Genomic DNA, 20954 nt, shown 5'->3' with positions numbered 1-20954 from the left:
CTAAATAGCTCAGGCAGACAAAGGAAGTGTTGTTATCCCCATCTTACAGACAGGGAGAACTGAGGCACACAGAGATGAAGTGACTTGACCAAAGTCACAAGGAAAGGTCAGTGGCAGAGCTGGGAACTGAGCCCAGGTCTCCTGAACCCCAGTCCAGGACCTTAGCCACAAGGCCGCCCTTCTGCTCAGCGCTTAGCTCAGAGTGCCAGAATGCAGGCTGGAGTTTTGCCAGGACACTCGGGTTCTAAAACCCCTACCAAGGGGTGGACGGCGATTGACCCTGCTCAGCGTGGGACACCCACATCTCAGGGTGCGGGAGGTGCATGGGGCACTGCTAGACACATGCTGCATTTGCTGGAAAGGGGGGAGTGTTCCCCACCTGCTCGGCCTGCTCCCACACATGAGCGTCGCCCAGGAATCCTGCCGGGCGTGTGGAGAGGTAGAAGCGGAAGGAGAAGCCGAAGACTGAGTACACGGCCTGCAGGAATTCCAGGCATCCGCCGATCTCGCCTTCCAGCTGCGAAAGGAACACACCACACAAGGAGTTTTGGGGGATGGGACGAGACGGAAGGCAGCGCCCATCCCCAAAGAGACGGTGATCCCAAGGAGGGAGGGCATTTAGGAAGGGATGGTTTGTTAATTACTCCCTACCCCACCCCCTCGGGGTACCCAGCTCTGCACGCTCACCTGGCCCAGGGTGCAGAAGATGTGAGCGTCGTCCTGCTGGAAACGCCGCACCCGGGTCAGGCCGGTCAGGGTCCCCGAGGACTCGTTCCGGTGCAGCACCCCGAAGTCGGCCAGGCGGAGGGGCAGCTCCCGCCAGGAGCGGGGCCGGTAAGCAAACATCAGGCTGATGGGGCAGAATGGAGGAAGAAGGGAAATCAGAGCCTGCCCAAGCCCTGCTGAGAAGCACACCGAGGACCCTTTGAGACAGCAGCAGGCCCTAACAGGGAAGGGAGCTGCTGGGCTGCCCTTGATCCAGCCCCTGCTGCTGCTTCTCTGGCAGGAAAGCCAGGACCCCGGTGGGAAGAGGGTCACTCCCACCCAGCAGCAAGTCAGGGGCCACAGAGCAGAGTGAGTGGCTGGGGTACAACGAGACACCTCCATGGCAGCCTGGACGAAGAAGCCAAGGCCTAAACGTGCCATGGATACAAAGCTGCAAGAGGGGTCCCTCCGGGTACTGTCCACGCTGAACATGGGCTGTTGGGTATCAATGCGACACCAAACTGGACCTCTGGTCCAGACCCCAGGGCTAGCAGGCTGTTGATTTATCTGAAATACATAGTTTTAAGAAGTATCACCTCCCCCTCCCACCTGAATGGCGTTACGAGAGTTTAACGATAGGTAACTATTATACAGCGCTAAGCAAAAACCAAGGGCAATCCCCAGTCAGCCCCACTCTACCCACTAGATCCCACTCCCCTCCCAGGGCTGGGAATAGAACCCAGGGGTCCTGATTCCCAGCACCCCTCACTCTACCCACTAGACCCCACTCCTCTCCCAGAGCTGGGAATAGAACCCAGGGGTCCTGATTCCCAGCACCCCTCACTCTACTCACTAGACCCCCCTCCCAGAGCTGGGAATAGAACCCAGGAGTCCTGACTCCCAGCCCGACCCCACCCCTCTACCCACTAGACGGCCCCCTCCCCAGCCTCTATCACAGATCCCCCTAGTCCAGTGGTTCTCAAGCTATTTACCGCTGTGGGCTGCATACGTGGCCCATAATGAGTTATGTGGGCAGCATCCAATGCTGCCTGTATGGCTCTGAGGAGGTCACATGGGCCGCAGCTCTCTGCTGACTGGGCCGCAGGTTGAGAACCACTGCCCTAGCCGAACAGCCAGCCTGCAGCAGACCTCGGGTGCCTCACTCACCAGTGACCAGGGCAGTTCATTGGCTTGAGGGCAAAGGTCTCGTTCTCGACTGGGAAGCAGAACATGTGGTCGCTGTAGTGCTGCCAGTGGCCAGACAGCTCCCACAGCTTGGCGTTATAGATGTTAGGGGTGACCACCTCCGAGAACCCACGTTTCCGATACTCGCTCTGCAGTGGGGGCAGAAAACACAAGATGTGACCTCTTCACGGGAGCACAGACCTGAGAGACACTGGGCCCTTTGCAATGAGAATGCTACTTAGTAACGACACAGAGTGTCACATCTGCAGAGCACCACCCACACTCACAGCTCATCCTCCTTTCCCATGGGAAACCAAGGCAAAGAGGCAGAAATGATGTGCCTAAGGGTCACAGAGAATGATGGTGTGAGAAGTGGGATTAAAGGAAATTACTTGCCTTACGACTCAGTGTGTGTGCGCGCGCGCACACACACATTCCACTCTTGGTGTACCTATACCAAGTGCACTCCAGTTTAGATTTGTCCAGCGAGCAGTGTCTGTTGGGGGCTGTGCCTCTACCTCAAATGTCCTCATGCTTCCAACTGAGGACATGGGGGGCGGCCCCAACCACCCCTTAGTTCCTTCGCTAATATGGAATCCATCTGAAAGCAAACTCTGTGGTAGCGAGGAAGGATCACGGACTATATATGGACAACACATCTGCAAGTACCACAGTTACCAGAAGGTAGAACTACTGCAGATTCAATGTCTTGTGTACACACACACACACAGTTTTGCTGACTCACAACCAGCACCTTAGATCACAGTAGTCTACCTACACAGTGGCTGCACAATAGCCCGAGCAAAGTTAGCATCATATCGAGTCTTCCCCTACGTTGTAACACCAGATCAGCACACCCACCGAAGCCCAGGCAGCTGTCCTACATATCTCCAGTACAGGAACATTTCCCAAAGAAGCACCAGACCCTTTTTGTGCTCCCGGAGAGCGAGCTGGTGCACTCACTGGAGGGTCTACACTGGACAATTCAGAGCACAGCTTGATACAAGGAAAGATCAAGATAGAAAGTCTCCATGCAGAAACGGCCTGACCTGCCACTCGTCCCCATAAACTATGAACAGCCTAGAGGACACCCTCAATGACTTGGTTCTATGTATGTAGGAGGAGAGTGTCCTGAGAACATCAAGGGCGTGGGAGCTTAGCCTTCCCTTGGCTACAGTGTGGTTTTGGGGAAAAAAACCCCACAGGTAGGTGGATAACCCGATTTAAAGGAATGTCAGATATCACTGTCAGTCAGATTTCAAAGACACTCAGTCTATGAAAAATTGTGTGCAGGGGCCCTGCCATCTGCCGTTGTATCTTGCCTCCCCTTCCAGCCACAGTTATTGCCACCAGAAAGGCGGGTTTGATGTAATGATGAAACGTGGAGCTGATGGCTTGAAAGGGGGACACATCAACCTTGCAATGTATGGTGCATCACGATTTGACGAGTCAGACCTTTTAGGAGCAGGAGACAAGCTGCGCCTGCGAGACGCATGGTTCTTAGCTCCAGGATTTGCGTGAAGTCTTCCACACCCCTCACATCTGGAGGTCGTCCAACCCATTGTGGAGGCATCTGTCACCAAGGGTGGGAGGAGGGTCTTTCAGAGGGTCTTTCTACCGGTTTAATTACAGGACTTCTGGGGGGGGAATATGCACTGACAGAACCTGGGGGTGCCTGCTTGGCTGACACAGACTTAAGCTGTCCCTGCACACAATGAGGATGAAGTTTAGCATGCTGAGCTACGTATGTGCAGGAGGCCGGGGGACCCAGCATCCTAAGCCGAGTTCCCAGGGACGCCTTGGGACGACAGGCCTAGCATGGCTTGAAATCTCTCCTGCAGTAGATAAGCCACTGCTGTTGTGAAGTAGCTCCTATAAACTGTCCTTTGGGTCAGAGGCAACAGTGACTTTTCTTTGTTGAGCTACGGAGAGGAAAAGCTGAATGGAGACGGTCACTTGTCTGTCCATGAATGAGCCGGTCGTCTAAATATGGGAAAAACTGGTCTGTCCTTGTTTCTTGAAATAAGCTGCATTTTGAGAATCTTCTTGGGGCTGCAGAAGGGCCGAATAGCAGCTCCCTGTGCTGGTAATGGGACTCGTCCACTTGAAATCTCAGATACCTTCTGTGGGCAGCACCAATCGCTATCTAGAAAAAGGCATCTTCGAGGTGCCAGTCATATGGATCTAGGGTTGGGGTGGCAGAGGCCAGACGCACCATCCTGAATTTGAGCTTTTGAACTAAAGACGTTCAACTGCCTCTGGCCCAGCCTCCTTTCTTTCTGGCAATCAGAAAATAATGAGAGTAAAATGTCGTCACTTGTGCTGCTGGGGGACCTCAGGCAAGTCATGTCCCACCCCCGTGCCTCAGTTTCCCCACCTGTAAAATGGTGATAATGATACTGCCCTCTTTTGTAAAGTACTTTGAGAAGTACTGATGAAGAGAGCTAGATAGGAACTAGGGAAGATTATTAAAGCCCCTTGAGGTACTTCTCCCACTAGACAAGAGGTTCACAGGTGCTTGCAGCTCCCAGCGTTACTCTTCTTTCTTCTCGCAGGAGTGTTGTGGCACCTCCAAGACTAACCAATTTATTTGGGCATAAGCTTTCATGGGCTAAAACCCACTTCATCAGATGCATGCAGTGGAAAATACAGTAGGGAGATAGATATATATATAGAGAGAGAGAGAACATGAAAAACTGGGTGTTGCCAGACCAACTCTAACGACAGTAATTAAGATGAGCTATTATCATTAGGAGAAGAAAACTTTTGTAGTGATAATCAGGATGGCCCATTCCCAACAGTTGACAAAGTGTGAGTAACAGGAGGGAAAAAATTAGCATGGGGAAACAGTTTTTACTTTGTGTGATGACCCATCCATGTCTAGGCTTGAATAAAGACTGGGAGTGGATGGGTCATTATACAAAGTAAAAACTGTTTCCTCATGATAACTTTTCCCCTCCTGTTACTCAGACTTTCTTGTCAACTGTTGGAAATGGGCCATCCTGATTATCACTACAAAAAAGTTTTTTTCCTCCTAATGATAATAGCTCACCTTAATCAATTACTCTCCTTAGAGTTGGTATGGCAACACCCAGTTTTTCATGTTCTCTCTCTCTCTATATATATATCTATATCTATCTTCCTATTGTATTTTCCACTGCATGCATCTGATGAAGTGGGTTTTAGCCCACGAAAGCTTATGCCCAAATACATTTGTTAGTCTCTAAGGTGCCACAAGTACTTCTCATTCTTTTTGCTGACACAGACTAACACGGTTACCACTCTGATTCCTGCGAGAGGGGCTGAGAAAACGGTCAGGGAAAGCAAAGGGGAGGGAGAGAGAGTCTGGAACTGGATGGAACAACCCCTTCTATGACCTCCAGCGGTCCCTTCAGTTCCCAGATGGAGGGGATCTATGGTGAGAGACGATTTGGGAATCTGTCTACTTACAATTTAGGAATTCTGGTTGATCTTATGCGATTACTGTCTGCTGGACTGCCGCGCAGTAGGCGTAGTCAGCTCACGTGTCACCCACACCAGGAACAACGGAGGGCTGGTTAACCTGGAAGGCTCCCATTCATAGGGGGGACACCTTAGGACAATGGGACAGCTGAAGCTTGGGAAAAATCAGTCTGCCTGCGTTTATGGGCCAGGCTGGGGTTTGGAGCAGTTGAATTTGTCCACAAACAGGACAAAGAGCCAAGGTGTTGAGTGAGGTTAAGTCTTTAAAACCACAGAGACTGGGTGAGGCAAGGAGGGAGCAAACGGGAGATTGGGCAAGAAAGAGGAAGACAAGAAACCAGCTGCATAGGAGAGAGAAAGTCTCCATGAGCCATAGGAGAATCCACGTGTAGGAGAGGGATTCTGCACTCCTTAAAGAACAGTGAGAAAACCGAGGCAGGGAAACGCGTACAGGGGTGTTCCCAGATTGGTCTGAGCTGTACAGTTCCCGTGGGCGCTAGAGGGTGATCAGGCTCTGGATCCTTTATGGAGAACTGTGCGCCCGTTTGCTTTGTTATCCCGTGTCCCAGCAGAGGCCAAGTGTACATGTGGGAGGGGCCGTGCTTAAGCTACAGAGGAGGTTAAGGGGTCAGCATTGGTCCTGGGAGAGTAGGGAAGCCCCATTTCCACGATGGGGTAACAGATAGCGAGCCTGTGCCCAGGATATGAGCGCTGCAGCATGCACAGCCCAAACACAGTAGCCAAAATGGGCTTTGGCAAGACCCAACAAATCTGCAAACTGCTCCTGACCAAGGAGCCACATCTGCTGCCATGAGGACGAGGAGGTCGGACGAGGGGCAGATGCAGAGGGCTTCCTTCTGGGGCGACTTTGGCCGTTTCTAGGTTGTCCAGGTTGCTGATATCACGTGTTAGAAGATTCTGTCTCCTGGACAGCAGAGACAAAGTGCTTACAAAGCACGACCCCCAACAGATTCTCCCGGCCAAAGGAATCTGGACTCGAGTCGCTGGGCAGGTGCCGCCGAGAGTGGCTTGTACGCAGACAAGCACTGAAAGGAAGAGTCCTCCATGAATTCGAGGCTTCTGCTCACAGCCCCAGTCCAACGGGCCAGATTGCACAGTCTCTTGGGAACAGCCATGGGAGGGGATGTCTATGCACCTGTCTGTATCCCACGGGTTCCCCACTGAGGAGCAGGGTTTGCTCATAGCTTTCAGGGGAGTTATGTCCCCCCCTTTTTCTTTTTGGCTAGGTAGGGGAGGAGAGGAAGGGTGGCCCAGAGGTTAGGGCACCAGCCTAGGAAATGGGATACCTGGGGTTCAATTCCTGCTCTGCCACCAACTCCCCATGGGCAAGGCACTTAGCTGCTCTGTGCCTCAGTTTCTCCATCTGTACAATGGGACAATAGCACTACCCTGCCTCACAGGGATGGGTGAGGATAAATACATTCACTGGTCTGCAGTGCTCAGACACTACAGTGCTGGCACTAGATAAGGACCTACAATAGACAGGCCCAATGTTTTTTTCCAGCATGTTTTTTCCAGATGGGAGCAGGGTGTGGATGCCCCCTGGGAAGCCTGTGCAACTGGGACCCAGAGACAGACACCTCCAAGATAACCTACCTCACTGGGAATTGGGGACCCAACCTCACCCGGCTAGCTAGATGCAGCCATGCTCCTGGCCGGCCTCTAGCACAGCTCCCTGACCCAGGTAGCTAGGAACCTGTACTCCGCCCTCTCCCCAAGGAAATCTATAGCAGACCCAGGTTAAAACACCTCTGGCCACGCTGACCAGGGAGCCAGTGCTGGAGCTCTGCACACAATGACTGTGCTGAGGGGGCTGGCGTGAGTCTGCTCCCAGGATGCACAGAGCCTGGGCTGACAGTCACAGCTGCACAGAGGTATTTGGGACAGGAAGATCTACAGGATATCACATGGAGAAGAAGCCACAGCAACACAGAAATGCAGCAGCTGGATGGGACCTCGAAGTCACCGAGTCCAGCCCCCTACGCAACCAAGCGAACCCCGAAACAATGGCTGCCCGTACCTTGATGAAGTCGATCAGGGTGTTGTAGATGTGAGCTCCTCTGGGCAGGAAAAAGCAGCTCCCAGGACTCAGCTCATGGAAGAAAAACAATTCCTGCTCCTGGGGAGGGAATAAGAGAAGGTCCCCTGAGCGCCGCACCGAGGGGGAGGCAGGATACGGGATGACTACACGCAATGAACCCCTACATGGGGGACTGGATCCAGGGCCGGCGCCAGGATTTGGGAGGGCGGCAGGTGGCTCCGGTGGACCTCCCGCAGGCGTGCTGGTTAGAGCCGGCCCTGCGCCTAGGGTGCCAAAAACCGTGGCGCTGCTCCTGACTGGATCCATGCTCTAAGGACTAAGCCCGGCAGCTGGAAACAGCAGCAGGTGCAGAAGCCTCTTATGGGATCCATAAGGTGGAGACAGAGACTCGGGCTTCACTGAGGCGGGAGACATGGCATGGTAACGGAAGACAATGGCTTGCCTGAGCGGGGTCTTGCAGGGCACCTCTCCAACCCAAGAGGTCTCCAATCAGCAGGGCAGGTACTGATCACTCCAGGCCTGTTCAGAACTGGGGACAGTTTAGCCAGCGGGTTGGATTGTACAAACACAGATGTAGCTGCAGCGACTCAGCCGGGGGTGATCACACTGACTCCTACCTTGCCAATCCTCCGGTGGTCCCGGCTAGCTGCCGCCTCCTGAAGCTGCTCCCACTCCTCCAGCTGTACGGGGCTGGGGAAGGAGATCCCGTACACCCGCTGCAGAGACTCCAGAGAGGGGTCTCCTTTCCAGAAGGCGGAGGAGCTCTGTCGAGAAGTGGGAAAGAGAGCTATCACCAGAGGAAAGGGCTGAGCTCCATACTGGCTGGGACAGGGTAATCTGGGATCAACACGCAGCTCTACTGCCTACTCCTCCAACTGCTCCAGAAAGCCAAAAGCTTCTGCATCTCTTGGAACAGCACGGTCTAGCACTTAGGGCTGGGGGTCAGGACTCCTGGGTTAGGTGCTATGGTGATGGGCTTCATATAAAACACAAGGAGCCAGAGTCAAGAACAGAATCTGAAACGGACTCACTGGGTGACCTTGGGTAGCCACGCACCTGCTCTGTGCCTCGATTTCCCCACCTGTAAAACAGGGATGGTACCTACTCCTTTTCCAAAGCACTTAGAGATCCTCTGACAAAGCACAGCCCATGTTCTGTGCAGAGCATGACCATATCAGGCATTTAATATCGAAGTGTGCCACCCTCCTGCTGGAATTTTTACAGCTGGGGGGAAACTGAGGCACTGGCTCCCCTAAATTCAAGCAGCTTGCCCAGTGGCAGAGCGATACCCCCAGCACACCACGCTCATTAGACCAGGCTCCCTCCCACCGATGCCAGCAGCTGAGCTTGGTTGGGGTTAGCACTGACCTTCAGGATCTTCAGCGCTTGGATCTTCCCTGTGTGCCTGACGTGGGGACCTCGGCAAAGGTCGATTAAACCCCCGCACCTGGGGAAAGGAGAGGACAAGGTTCAGAGCACAGACAGAGAGCCAGGAGCAGACAACAGGTGGGTCACAGACAGGTTGGCAGCTTCGGGTCTAGGGGCGAGGTGAGAAATGCCAGGCTGGAATGAGAGAGCAGAGGGGAAAGTCAGAAGATGCCCCAGGTGGTCCGAAGGGGCCGATGACTTAGCATGCAAGCTCCACTTGTACAGCACCTAACACGACGGGGTCACGGTCTGTGACTCAGGCTCTTAGGCACGACCACAATGCAACTGGCTCACGTGAAGGGAACTTGGACGTCACTTCCACGGGTGCAGGATCAGAACCTGGGACAACGCCTGCAAGTGGATTCACGCCTCCCGCTCCCACCCAGCTGTGCAATCAGCCATGAGGGCAGGATCAGGCCCTTAGCACTTTGTGCCAGTTCTGTCGCACTCCCTCCCATCATGGTACCCGGATCCGCAGCCCAGCCCAGGGAGGTAGGGCCCAAGCCCTTGCAACATTCTAGCTTTCCAGCAGTTATTGTCGCCCCCGCCCCTGAATATGCCTTTCACAGGGAACGCCTGTACCAGCCGGCGCTGTGTTAGTTGCTGGGATTTTCCCAGCCACGCAGTGGGCACCAAGAAGTCATGGTGCCACCTAGATCTGGGTCTGAGCGCAACTCAACTGCAGCGAAGTGTCCGGACGTGGCCGTGTTTAACGAGCGGAGCTGCAAAGGGTCACAGCCACGGCATGGGGAAAAAAAGTGCTCCATGGAGCTGGGGCACTGAGGGGCACCCTACAAGCACCATCTTGCCTTTCTGGGGGGGTTGGAAGTTGGTGTGCTAAGTTACGTTGGACAATCGCTACTGGTGGCAAAGGACGGTACGTGATGTTACAAACCAATCTACTCTGGTGGAAGTGCTGCTGCAGAACGGCTCGTTCGAAAACCACCACCGGAAATCAGTACAAATAGTTCCATGCACTAAAGGCTGACGGCAACGGTCATGCAATCAATATACACACAGCATGGCCAGTTGTCTGTATGAAGTGGGATTCAGATGGACACACACGTTTTCCTGACCATGTGAAGCACTGGGACACGGCTGGGGAACAGGGCACTTTCACCTCAGGGCCACAAGTCTGGAGGAACAGGGGTCACAGACCTCTCCCTGCTCAGCACCCTGGGTGCGCCAGGACCGTCCCACAAACTGCAGGGCCTTTGCTCACCTGTACACCGTGGCAGTCGGTGACTTCACTTTCTCCTCGATCACCTGCAGCTTAAACTTGTTGTACTAGGGAAAGGAAAAGAGAAGCGCACAGGGCCAGTGATAATGATACAGCCCACAGACAACTAGCAGCTAATCTGCTCTGAGCTGTTGCTATTCATGGTTGTTATGTCAGTGCCCAAGAATGCGGCCCTCTTGTGCCAGGTGCTGTACAGAGAGAGTACCGGACAGCCCCTGTCCCAAAGAGCTTCCAATCTAAATGCCACTTACAGGAGCCCACAATTCTAGCACGTACATGCCCCCTGCCCTCTCCCTACAGCAAGCTGCCTGGCCCGTCAATGCAGCCAGTACGCCCCTTAGGTCAGAGACTGGCTCTTCACTTCCTATGCAGTGTGCCAGGCAGGCATGTGGGCGAGGCTAGACACAGGAGCTGGAGGCAAGAGGGCCCAGTGGTTAGTGCTAGCCTGGAACTCAGGAGTACCTGCTCTGCCACAGACTCCCTGGGTGACCTTGGGCAAGACACTTGTGGCCAGATTTTAAAAGGTCTTTTTGGCTCCTAAGCGCAGCTGAAATCAATCAGAGTTAAGTGCCCAAATACTGTTAAAAATCTAGGCCTCAGTCTCCGTGCCTCAGTTTCCCCATCAATAAAATGGGGATAGCACTGTCCTGCCTCAGAGGGGTGAGGATAAGCGTAGCGAAGATGGCGAGGTGCTCAGGCACTGCAATCCCAGACAGGTTAGACATACAGCTAACACCAGCTCTCACAAGAGGGCAGGGCTGGCTGGACTGAGAAGAGCTGGAAAGGATGACAGACATACCCTGAACTGAGCGGGGGCAGGCAGCAGGAAGGCAGGTTATTAGCCCCTGGGTGGCTCTGGAAACCATGCAAGCCCCCCTGTGTGCTCCAGAGGGGACAGACCTACCCCAGGGGAATGAAGGACGGCTGCTTCCTGGCCATGCATTCGCCAGGGCCATGTCTAGTCCCAAGGGATGTGGGCTCCCATCGCTTCTCACAGGAGCTGATGGGACTCCTGCAGGAGCTAGTAAGCGAAGCTATTTGCACGACTGTTTACTTGGCCCTGGGGTTCTCTGTGACTCCCACTTCTGCCCCAAAGCTGATTCTGGGGCCCTGGAGGGAGTGGGGACTGCTGAGAGCAATGACATAGACAAACACGTCCGTCCACCTTAAACAGCTCCAGCAGGTCCTCTCGGGACACTTCCAGCCTCTCGAAGGGATGCTTCTCCCGGACAATGGACTTGCACGCCTCCTCCAAGGCTGGGAGCTCGCTGCCCAGCACGGTTCTGCAGAGAGACCGAGACATTTTTAAAAGCCCCAGTTACAGAACTGAGCCCTGACTGCAGATTCTGGCAGGTGGCCAGAGCGAGTGGCTTTAGCAATGGGTCTTCACCCCCCCGTTTGCACCCGTTCCCCATGCACTGCCAACTCAACACTAACTGCTGGAGGAAAGGGACAGACATTGGTGTAACGGCCAGGGGGTTCCAGGGAAGCAGAGGCAGGTACGGTGCTGCCGACACAGCCTAGCGGCGTGGAGCACTTCATGCTAGTTTATCCCAGGATGCCACCTAGCGGAAGGGAAAACAAACAAGCCCACGTGACAACTGCAACTCGGCTTCATAGTTTAAGGCCAGATGGGACCATCAGACCTAGGGATGTAAATATTGTTTAAAAAAGTACCCGTTTCAACTATTCAAATGATATTGGTTCACCGCTGAATCGGTAACCAGTTCAGCCAGCAGAAGGGGGCACAGCGCCGTTCGTAACCGGAGAAGACTGGCTGCACGCGAGTGGGGCGTGCGTGAGGTCCTGGGAGCCACAGGAGGGGGGGGGGAGAGGAGGGCAGAACTCACCCAGGCTCTTCTGCCCAGTCTCATGCTCCCCACCCTCCCTTCGGTCTGCAGCGCCCTGCGCAATGAGCCCACTGCGGGCAGAAGCCACCACCAAGTGGGGAGAAGGCAGCAAGGATTTGGGGGCCCAGCAGCAACTGGAGCAGACTCGACGAGAGCAGGAACCTCCCAGCTGTGGCTCCCCCCTACCTGGCTGGGCATGTGCTGGCCGGCATGCGTCCCAGCAGTGACCACCACCACCTCCACCAGGTACCTGCTGTCCGGAGCAGCAGCAGCAGCCGCTGGCGGCGGGGGCTGCCAGGCAGCACCTGATTTACCAGTCTGTTGTAAACGTTAACTGCATTATATTGATGGTAAGACTAACACCCGTCGGTTACCAGTTTCATGTTTTACATCTCTAATCAGATCACCTAGTCTCATCTGCACAGCACCAGCCAGGGCCTTCACCCACAGGCCCTGCACCAAGCCCGGTTAAAGCGTTTCAGGCCACAGGAGCCTCAGCGGAGCCACCGGGAGAGAACAGAAGGGGCAGATGCACCAGAGGCCCCTGCTATGGCAGGGAATGGATAAGGTGAGATCATAAGCGCTGACTTTTGGTTTTGCCGGCAGGGGCCCCCCACGGCTCTGCCCCTCCCCCGAGGGCCTATCCCCACTCCGCCTCTCTCTGCTCCCCCTTCCTGGTGACTCTGTCTAGCCTCCGCCCCCACCCATTCACTCAAAGCAGCAGAGGAGGTTCCCCCTCCTCAGCAGGGCTTTGGAGCAGAGCCCGGAGCTGAAGCAGCTCCGAAGCAGTGGAGCTGCAGGTTTTTGCCTGGAGCTTGCCCCGGAGCCAGAGCACAGCTCCAAAGCCCTGCTCCTCATGGTAGGAAGGGTTGCCTAGTGGTTAAGGCACAGGCCTGGGGCTCAGCTGTTCTAGGTTTGATTCCCTGATCTGCCACAGATTCCCTGCTTAGCCTCGGGAAAGTCACTTCACCTCTGGGTGCCCTAGATCCCACCTTCCAAATAGGGCTAATATTTCCCTGTCTCTTAGGCTAAATCTATTCATGACTGTGTGGTGATGGGGGCAAGGAGGTATTAAAGTTCTGACATTCGCAGCATCCCCTGGCAATGAGTTCCACAGATTGACTGCGCTGCGTGAAGAAATACTTCCTTTTGTTTGTTTCCTATCAGCTCTAAGCTTATTACGGTCTATTTCCAGTAGATAGAATGTGATCACCTTTTTCCAGTGGCAGTGTGCTTTCCGTTCCCATTAAGTTACTCAGTAATTAGAAATAAAGTCTTAAATATTGTTATCTATTTATATAATGCATTTGATACGTCTCCAGCACAAATGAAAACACACTCCAGTTCAAGTATCAGAGGGGTAGCCGTGTTAGTCTGGATCTGTAAAAGCAGCAAAGAATCCTGTGGCACCTTATAGACTAACAGACGTTTTGGAGCATGAGTTTTCGTGGGTGAATACCCACTTCCTCAGGTGCATCTGAGGAAGTGGGTATTCACCCACGACAGCTCATGCTCCAAAACGTCTGTTAGTCTATAAGGTGCCACAGGATTCTTTACTCCAGTTCAAGGTATTAAAGATGTAAAGATTCAAAACATAAAAACAAATTTAAAAATTGAACTTGCATTTACAAATGACTGATTTAAAAGCCTGTTTTAGTTCTGGAAACAGTTCAGTTTTATAATGTAATACAGAAATCCCGAGTGTGTATCTACAGTCACCCAGCTGGAAGATTCTTAACTGTGATTAATGAAAATATGATATGATGCTATCCAGACGCCACCAGGCCTTCCACTGGGATGCCCAGCTAGGTTCCCCTCTTACCGGCCCGCCAGGTACATGTCATAGAAGAAGCCACTCTCTGTGCTGGGCCCGTGACACAGCAGGGCTCCGTAGAATCGCTCCGCTGCCACTCCAAGGATGTGGGCACTGGAGTGCCAGAAAACCTGGGGAGGGAAGAGACCTGGGGTCACGTGATGGCCCGCTGTGTCCCACATGGCTCTGGCCCATTGGGATCCCAGCTCCAATGAAGACTCAGAGCACTGGCTTAACCCAGACATCCTGCAGCCTCTCACATATGGAGTGCCTGCTTGTTCAGAGAGGGAGGCCAAAGTCCCTTGTTAGCTGTCTTTAGGGGGCCCGCCTGTTCCGAGAAGATAGTGTTATCTAATGGATAGAGCACTGGACTGGGGACTGGACTCGTGTGTTCTATTCCCGCTCTGTGCCTCAGTTTCCCCATCTGTAAAATGAGGACAATGATACTGATGGCTTTTGTAAACTGTTTTGAGATTAAGGATGAAAAATGCTACAGATGAGCTAGGGACTATTATATTCATTATACACGCTGTACCTTCCCTTTTGGTTAGCTTAGCCACTCTTTGCATTTCTCCTCTGCCCAAATCCTTGCCCTTATCCCTGGCCTGCTTGACTCCTGTCAACCAAAACTGATTTTTCAGCCTTTTTCATCTGTGCTTTTGCCAGTGCAGTTTATGCTAGTCAGATACCAAAGTGCAGGAGACATTGGCTAGTCCGGCATCTCAGCGACAATCCTCTGCAATTGCAATGCATAAGATGGGCCAGCCGGGCCACCGCTTCCCGCAGCTCCCATTGGCCGGGAACGGCGAACCGCGGCCGCTGCGAGCAGCCGTACCCGCGGACACTCAGATAAATAAAGCATCTCGCGGCTCACCAGGGGCTTACCAAGTCTGGGAACCACTGTTTTAGAGTATGGTTGGGAGAGATGGTATTGCAAAGGACAGTTAAGATCATCTATCAAAGCCCGCTTCCTTGGTGACCCCCACACTCCAGCAGGCACATTAATGCAGTGGTTCTCAACCAGGGGTACATGTATCCCTTGGGGTACGCAGAGGGGGGTACATCAGCTCATCTTGATATTTGCCTAGTTTTACAAACAGGCCACATAAAAACCACTAGCGAAGTCATTAGAAACTAAAATTTCATACAATGACTTTATATATTATGCACTGAAATGGAAGTAAAATATTTATATTCCAATTGATTTATTTTATAATTACATGGCAACAATGATGAAAGTCAGCAATTTGTCAGTAATAGTGTGATGTGACACTTTTATATTTTTCTGTCTGACTGGGAAGCAAGTAGTTTTTAAGTGAGGTGAAACGTGGGGGTCTGCAAGACAAAGGAGACTCTTGAAAGGGGTACAGTAGGCTGGAAAGGTTGAGAACCATGGCATTAAAGAGACAGAAACTAGAAGCCACAGAAACAGCCCAGATTAGCCACTGTCCAGGCTCCCTTTTCCTACCACCAGGGGGCTCCTTCCCCACAACTGAACACCAATTTAGCCACTTTGTCACTAGATTTAGGAGGTTTTGGTTTCCCTAGCCAGAAAATAAGTGTCAAAGTGACCAGTGACAAACCTAGCAACTTTTACTGCCAATGACAGTGACATTCAGAGAAAGAAACCACCACTATGAACAGTCACAAAATCATTCACAAACAGCTCAATAATGTCAATAAAATCCATGCCGGGCTCTTCTTGGTACATTCTGTTGGACACCAAGTCAATGTCACGATGTCTCAACTGATCATGTCCTTGGAAGGAATCGCATTCCAGGGCTGCTTGGGCTGAGATCCCTGCAACCTGCAGGCGAGGAAAAGAAGTTTGTGGAGGCTAATTAAATGCTTTGCTAAAGCCAGGTGCACTTTGGAGACAGCAGCACGTTAGCCAAGGTGTGTTTCTACCCAAATGTGTTTTTTCTCACCACTCCGTAGTAGGTAGCACAGCCTGTGCTGCAGGGTATGGTAGCTAATGAAGTGGACAGAGCAGGGGAGGTAGGTTAGCCAGCGAGGAGAGCCGCACGGATGGAAGGTGGGGTGGGATGAGACAGGGCCATGTGCCCCATTGGGGCAGGGGGAGGAAGGGCACCGTGCCTCCAGCGAGGAAGCCCTCACTACAGGATCAAGGGTGGCGCTAGCTTGATTTTGGCTCCCCTGTATTCCTTCCCCTGGCGTGGCCTGGGGTTAGCTGCCCAGCTCTTCTCAAAAATCAAACTCTGGGAGCGGGGGAGGGGGGGAAGGGATCTGGCTAGCAGATTTTTGTTTTTAAATCTACTTTCTTGGCTCCCTGCAGAGCCGAGCTCAGGTCAGGCGAATGCCCTCTTCCCCCTGGCTCTGGGTCCTCCCTTTCACTAACCTGTCGGCTCAAATCCAGGCTGGCAAGGCCGAGGCTGGGCTGAAATTCACCGACCTGGGCTGCAGTGTACAGAGCACCCTTCCCAATGAGCAGAGGGCACTGGCTCACATATAAACCTTAAGCCCTCTGCTGAATAGGCTTGGAGAAGAGGAGAGCATTTAATCAGGGCCACGGGAAGTTCTGCCATCACAGGCCAAGCCCCCTTAAACGGGCGGAGATTGGACTCTCAATGACACAAACAGCAAAGTCCATATGGCTGCGGTTTGTAAATAAATCCTCCTCTGCTTCCCCTCGGGATCAAACTGTTGTAATTAAAAGCCCAGCAAAACAACCCCCTGCTCCCCAATTGCACTAACGTGGTGTTGCTTTATAAATGAAACTCACAGGATTAAAGGGGAAATATTCATGAGCCCCAAAGCAGAGGGTCCTTCCTACCAATCGGACACATTTGGCAGATCATAACCCCAGCACCTCTGGGAAGTGCTTAATTTGTGCTGGGGCTTGCCAGGACTGAGGGCAGCTGAGCCCTGGCCCCCCTTTCATCACAAAATAAGGACATGCTCAGCTGAGATGCAATATTGACTTGGTGTCCAACAGAACGTAGTAAGAAGAGCCCAGAATGGATTTTATTAACACTGTTGAGCTCCTTGTGAAGGATTTTGTGACTATACTCGCCTGGGCACGCGCACTTGTGTGTGTATATCATTCTCTGTCGACTTCCCTGGAAATTTTGTTTAGTGACAATTTTGACTCCTTCTGAGTGCTTAAACACTGCACTGAGTGACTTTTCAAGGTCTGGCTGGTGACTTCCTGCTATGGGGAGTTGGCAACACTGTGCCAGGTATCACTCACCGCCTGCCCCTCTGGAGAATCAAAGCCCAAGAATTCCAAGGTGGCGCTGCTTTCCAGAGGGCGATCCAGGTCGTACAGAGCCCCGTTCACCCTGGCGGCCACTGCCCCCTCAGGCAGGCCCTGGCTGGGAAGGAGGGAGGTGACAGAACACACTTCAGGACAGGACATGTGACTGGCCAGTCAGACGGGGGATCTAGCATCGGGGAAGGGGCCCTGGAGCCAGGCCTCTGGCCCAATTACAGCCCAGGGCGAATAAGGGTAACTGCGCAGTGAGTTCTCCCCCTGCACTCCCCTCACCCAGAGCTAGAGGGATCATGTCTCCCAGACCCACTCACACCTGGACCCTCTCTGCTGAGGCTACCAGCAAGGAGCCGGTTAGCACCAGCCTGGACACCCGCCAGCTACAGCTGGCAAACCCATTTCTCATCGAGCCGCTACTCCTCAATGAGGTGCTCTGCCTGCCCACGCCTAGTGGGGGCTGCTGGGGCCAAAGCAGAGGCTGCACACTCACCCCAGCAGGGAGAAGTCCCCCCAGCTTATGGGCCATCACTCGCACAGTTCCCCAGGCGAGTCACGAGCAGTAGCGGATTGCACCTGGGCCCTCTGGTTTTAGAAGCACGAGCTGCCTCTACCCAGGAGCCAGGAGACCCAGCTCCATTAGCCACGGTGTTGGGGGCTCCATGTGGGCCAGCCATCACTGGAGGGGGACAGAGGGCCACACTGAGCAGGTGTGAGTTACAGTAACAACGTTCTGGGTGTGGGAGGTGGGTTCGAAGGAGGAAGTCAGGTGCCTAAATCCCAATGAACAGAGTCCAACTGAGCGTAGCCAAACCAGACCCCTAGGGACAATGGACTCAACACGAACTCAGAGGTTTAAAAGGTTTTGAAAGCAGACAACTTCATAGGAAGAAAACGTGCAATGGCACCCAGTACCCGATTTGTGACGCCACATGATACGGTGTGGTTCTTAGGGACTCTCCTTCCACCTGTTGGCCATCGGGTAGGGAGATTCGGATTGGCCCACCTGCCTTCTGCGCCCGGTCCACACATTGCTCATCGTAGGCAGCCTTTAGCTTCTCGTACAAACAGAGCCGCTCAGCGAGGTGGGGTAAGAGAGCGCCTGCCTGGAAAAGAGGGACTGGAGGAAGTTAATGATGAGAGTGGGGTCTAGCGGGTAGAGGATGGGCGTGGGAGTCAGAACTCCTGGGTTCTCTTTTCCCAGCTCCAGCAAGGAAACAAGACAGAGTGGGTTGAGCTGGAGGGGGCTGGGAGTCAGGACTCCCAGGGTTCCTCTCCCAGCTCTTGTTGGAGGAGCGCTGTTTAGTGGTTAGAGCAGGGTGTGCACAGAATCATAGGATTGAAAGGGATCTCGAGAGTCTTCTGGTCCAGTTCCCTAAACTCATGGCAGAACTAAATATTGTGCATTGGGAGGGGGGTGAGAGGGATGTAGGGGCTGGGGCATTGTGTACAGCTCCGAGCACAATGTGCCCCCAGTGCCGCTGGAGCCTCTTGGTGCCCCTAAGATACCCACAGCCCCATAGGGGACACTTGTGGGGACAACACGCTCACGGTTCACTGGCCCAGGCCACCCCCTGCCAGCCACGTCTGCGGGGGCTCACCACAGCAAAAAGCTAAACGACACCCAGCCGGCTTGGCCTAGCCCCATGGAGCTCCCTGGGGAGGGGGCACTTCCCCTGCCTGCCCCAGAGCCCAGTCCCTCGCCCGACCCGGATCCCCTGCTAGCCCCCACCGCTGGCGCAGGGCCAACCCCAGGCGCAGCAGGGAGAAGTGGGCCAGGGCGGGGGGCAGCAGGGAGGCTGCACGCTGCAATGCAAAGCCGGACGGACCTGGTACCACCTGCGGCTCCAGGCAGGGCCCCTCCCGGCCAGGACCTTCCCCCAGGGCGCGAGGAGCCGCATGGCCCCCCCGGCGCACAGCCCGGCTTCCTGCAGCAAGCGGGGGATTCACCCCGCCTCCCTCGCCCGCTGGCTGGGCAGGGCCCCCCCCGGCCGAGCTGCTCCTTGCGGCCAATGACCGCGCCCCGGGGCTTCCCGAGCGGCCGGTCCTGCAACAGGCGCGCGGCGAGGGCCCTCCCCGGGGGCGGAGATGCGCCCGCGCGCTGCGCCGGCCGCTTGCGTCTGCGCCACGGCGCGGCCCCGCGCTGCAAGTTGCGCCCGCCTCCCGTGGCGCGCGCCCGCGGAGAGCCGGCCACGGTCACTCACCAGCTGCAAGGCTCCAAGGCCCCGCGTGGCTCCAGTCGCTGTCTCGCACCCACTGGCCCAGGGTGCCGGGCGAAGGAGCTTTGCAATCTGGAAAGAAATCAACAGGCATGTTCAAAGCCACACACTGTACTTGGACAACCCAAGCGGTGGCTTAATTTTTAAAAGGTTCATCGCTCCCTCCGGCATCATCAACGTGTAATCAGCACTAATAAATCCCCCTACTTCCTCGCATTTGCGCTCTGTAAAAAATGGTTAAAATAATCTACATAAAACATTCTACATACAAATAATCACCTTGGAACATACATTTTGCCTACTGTTGTTCGAACAACAAAGATCAACCTGTGGAACTCCTTGCCAGAGGGTGTTGTGAAGGCCACGACACTAAGTATTTGGTCCTGCCATGAGGGCGGGGGACTGGACTCGATGACCTCTCGAGGTCCCTTCCGCTCCCAGAGTCTATGAATCTATGAAACAGGGTTTAGAAAAGAACTAGATAAATTGATGGGGGATAAGGTCCATCAATGGCTATTAGGGATGGGGTCCCTAGCCTCTGTTTGCCAGAAGCTGGGAATGGGCGACGGGGGATGGATCACTTGATGATCACCTGTTCTGTTCATTCCTCCTGAAGCACCTGGCATTGACCACTTTCAGAAGACAGGATACTGGGCTAGATGGACCTTTGGTCTCATCCAGTGTGGCTGTTCTTATATTCATAAGAGATTAATTCAATAAAGGGAAAGATTAGAGGGAGACCCTCCCCCAGCAGTTTCCTTTGTGTATTTATTCTTTGGAAGGATAAACCAGGATTAAAAAAACACCTGTATGGAACACATTACAGTCTGTTCTGCTATGCTCTACTCTGACACATACTTCAAAATACAGCAAAGCACAGAAAGGTACCAAGCCCTACACCATACTGAATAATCAAACACAGAAATAAACCACCTTTCCCATTTTTCTTTAAGTATCCCTTTGCAGCAATTCTTGCATCTTCAGCAGCTCTCTTGAGAAGACATGACAGCACTTGTCTAGTCAGTTCCCTTGGTTTGTGGGTCTTCCACAGCAATGTAAGAGAAAGAAAACATAAAAGGGAAATGTGGTTATTATATCACAAAAATGGGCAGGGAATATGGGGTGGGGGTTCCCTACCAGTACTGTCTACCCTAAGAATTCAAAAATTGTGACTCAGTTCCCCCTTTCCCCAAATAACACATTATTGTCTTGTAAAAGTTATGCTTTTTATTCACCTTTGGGTTTTTGAATCTTTACGAGCCATGTTTTCAAGTTTTTCTCCACGACCTTGGAGGCTAGATTCCATTTTTTTTAAATTCTTCTTCAAACCAAAGCTGAGATTCTGACACAATCACATGAATCCAGGAGCTGTGGCATTAAGAAAAGACACCAAATATCATTAAAAATGACAAAAATTGTCAATTGGCAACACTGTAAGCTACTGGAAATTACTCATACTATTACTTGTAGATTGGCTAGATTTCAAATGAACAGCGTTCCTTTAAGCTTCAAGCCTGAAATTTCAATACTGCCATTTCATCCAACTGGGCACCCAAATCTTTCAGTTTTGTCCAAATTTCTCATATAAGATTACATATAGAGTAACCTCAGAAACTAACCAGGGATCTACATGGCTCTGTGGCCTATTACAGTGACTGGCAATTTCCCACTGAAACTTTTTGCAACAGAAAATGGCCTTTTTTGTGCAAAGTTTTCATTTAGTTCAAAGTTCTATGGGTTTTTCAAGGGAAAATCAAGTCT

At 53.1% G+C, this 20954-nt stretch overlaps 1 protein-coding gene across 3 annotated transcripts in view; it reads right to left on the bottom strand.

The window, feature by feature from the left end:
- The window catches only part of TARS2 (threonyl-tRNA synthetase 2, mitochondrial), a 33102-nt gene extending 12506 nt beyond the window's left edge, over positions 1–20596 (bottom strand). The window contains exons 1-14 of one of the 3 annotated variants that reach the window (XM_030542451.1): positions 20429–20596; positions 20127–20235; positions 19179–19265; positions 17890–18080; positions 16957–17080; positions 13755–13876; positions 11248–11365; positions 10065–10129; positions 8783–8861; positions 8032–8178; positions 7394–7492; positions 1873–2039; positions 688–850; positions 380–517 (exon numbers count right to left, since the gene is read on the bottom strand). In XM_030542451.1, coding sequence (XP_030398311.1) covers positions 380–517; positions 688–850; positions 1873–2039; positions 7394–7492; positions 8032–8178; positions 8783–8861; positions 10065–10129; positions 11248–11365; positions 13755–13876; positions 16957–17080; positions 17890–18080; positions 19179–19265; positions 20127–20135 — 1509 coding nt within the window. In that variant the 5' untranslated portion in view covers positions 20136–20235; positions 20429–20596. Of the gene's footprint in view, positions 1–379; positions 518–687; positions 851–1872; positions 2040–7393; positions 7493–8031; positions 8179–8782; positions 8862–10064; positions 10130–11247; positions 11366–13754; positions 13877–16956; positions 17081–17889; positions 18081–18803; positions 18951–19178; positions 19266–20126; positions 20236–20428 lie in introns of those variants that run through there. The other 2 variants (XM_030542449.1, XM_030542450.1) reach the window with 2 other exon arrangements.
- Between the last annotated feature and the right edge of the window lie 358 nt (positions 20597–20954).

The sequence above is a fragment of the Gopherus evgoodei genome, chromosome 24 (genome assembly GCF_007399415.2).
Source record: "Gopherus evgoodei ecotype Sinaloan lineage chromosome 24, rGopEvg1_v1.p, whole genome shotgun sequence".
Taxonomy (NCBI): Eukaryota; Metazoa; Chordata; order Testudines; family Testudinidae; genus Gopherus; species Gopherus evgoodei.
This window is presented reverse-complemented; position numbering and strand designations above follow the sequence as displayed.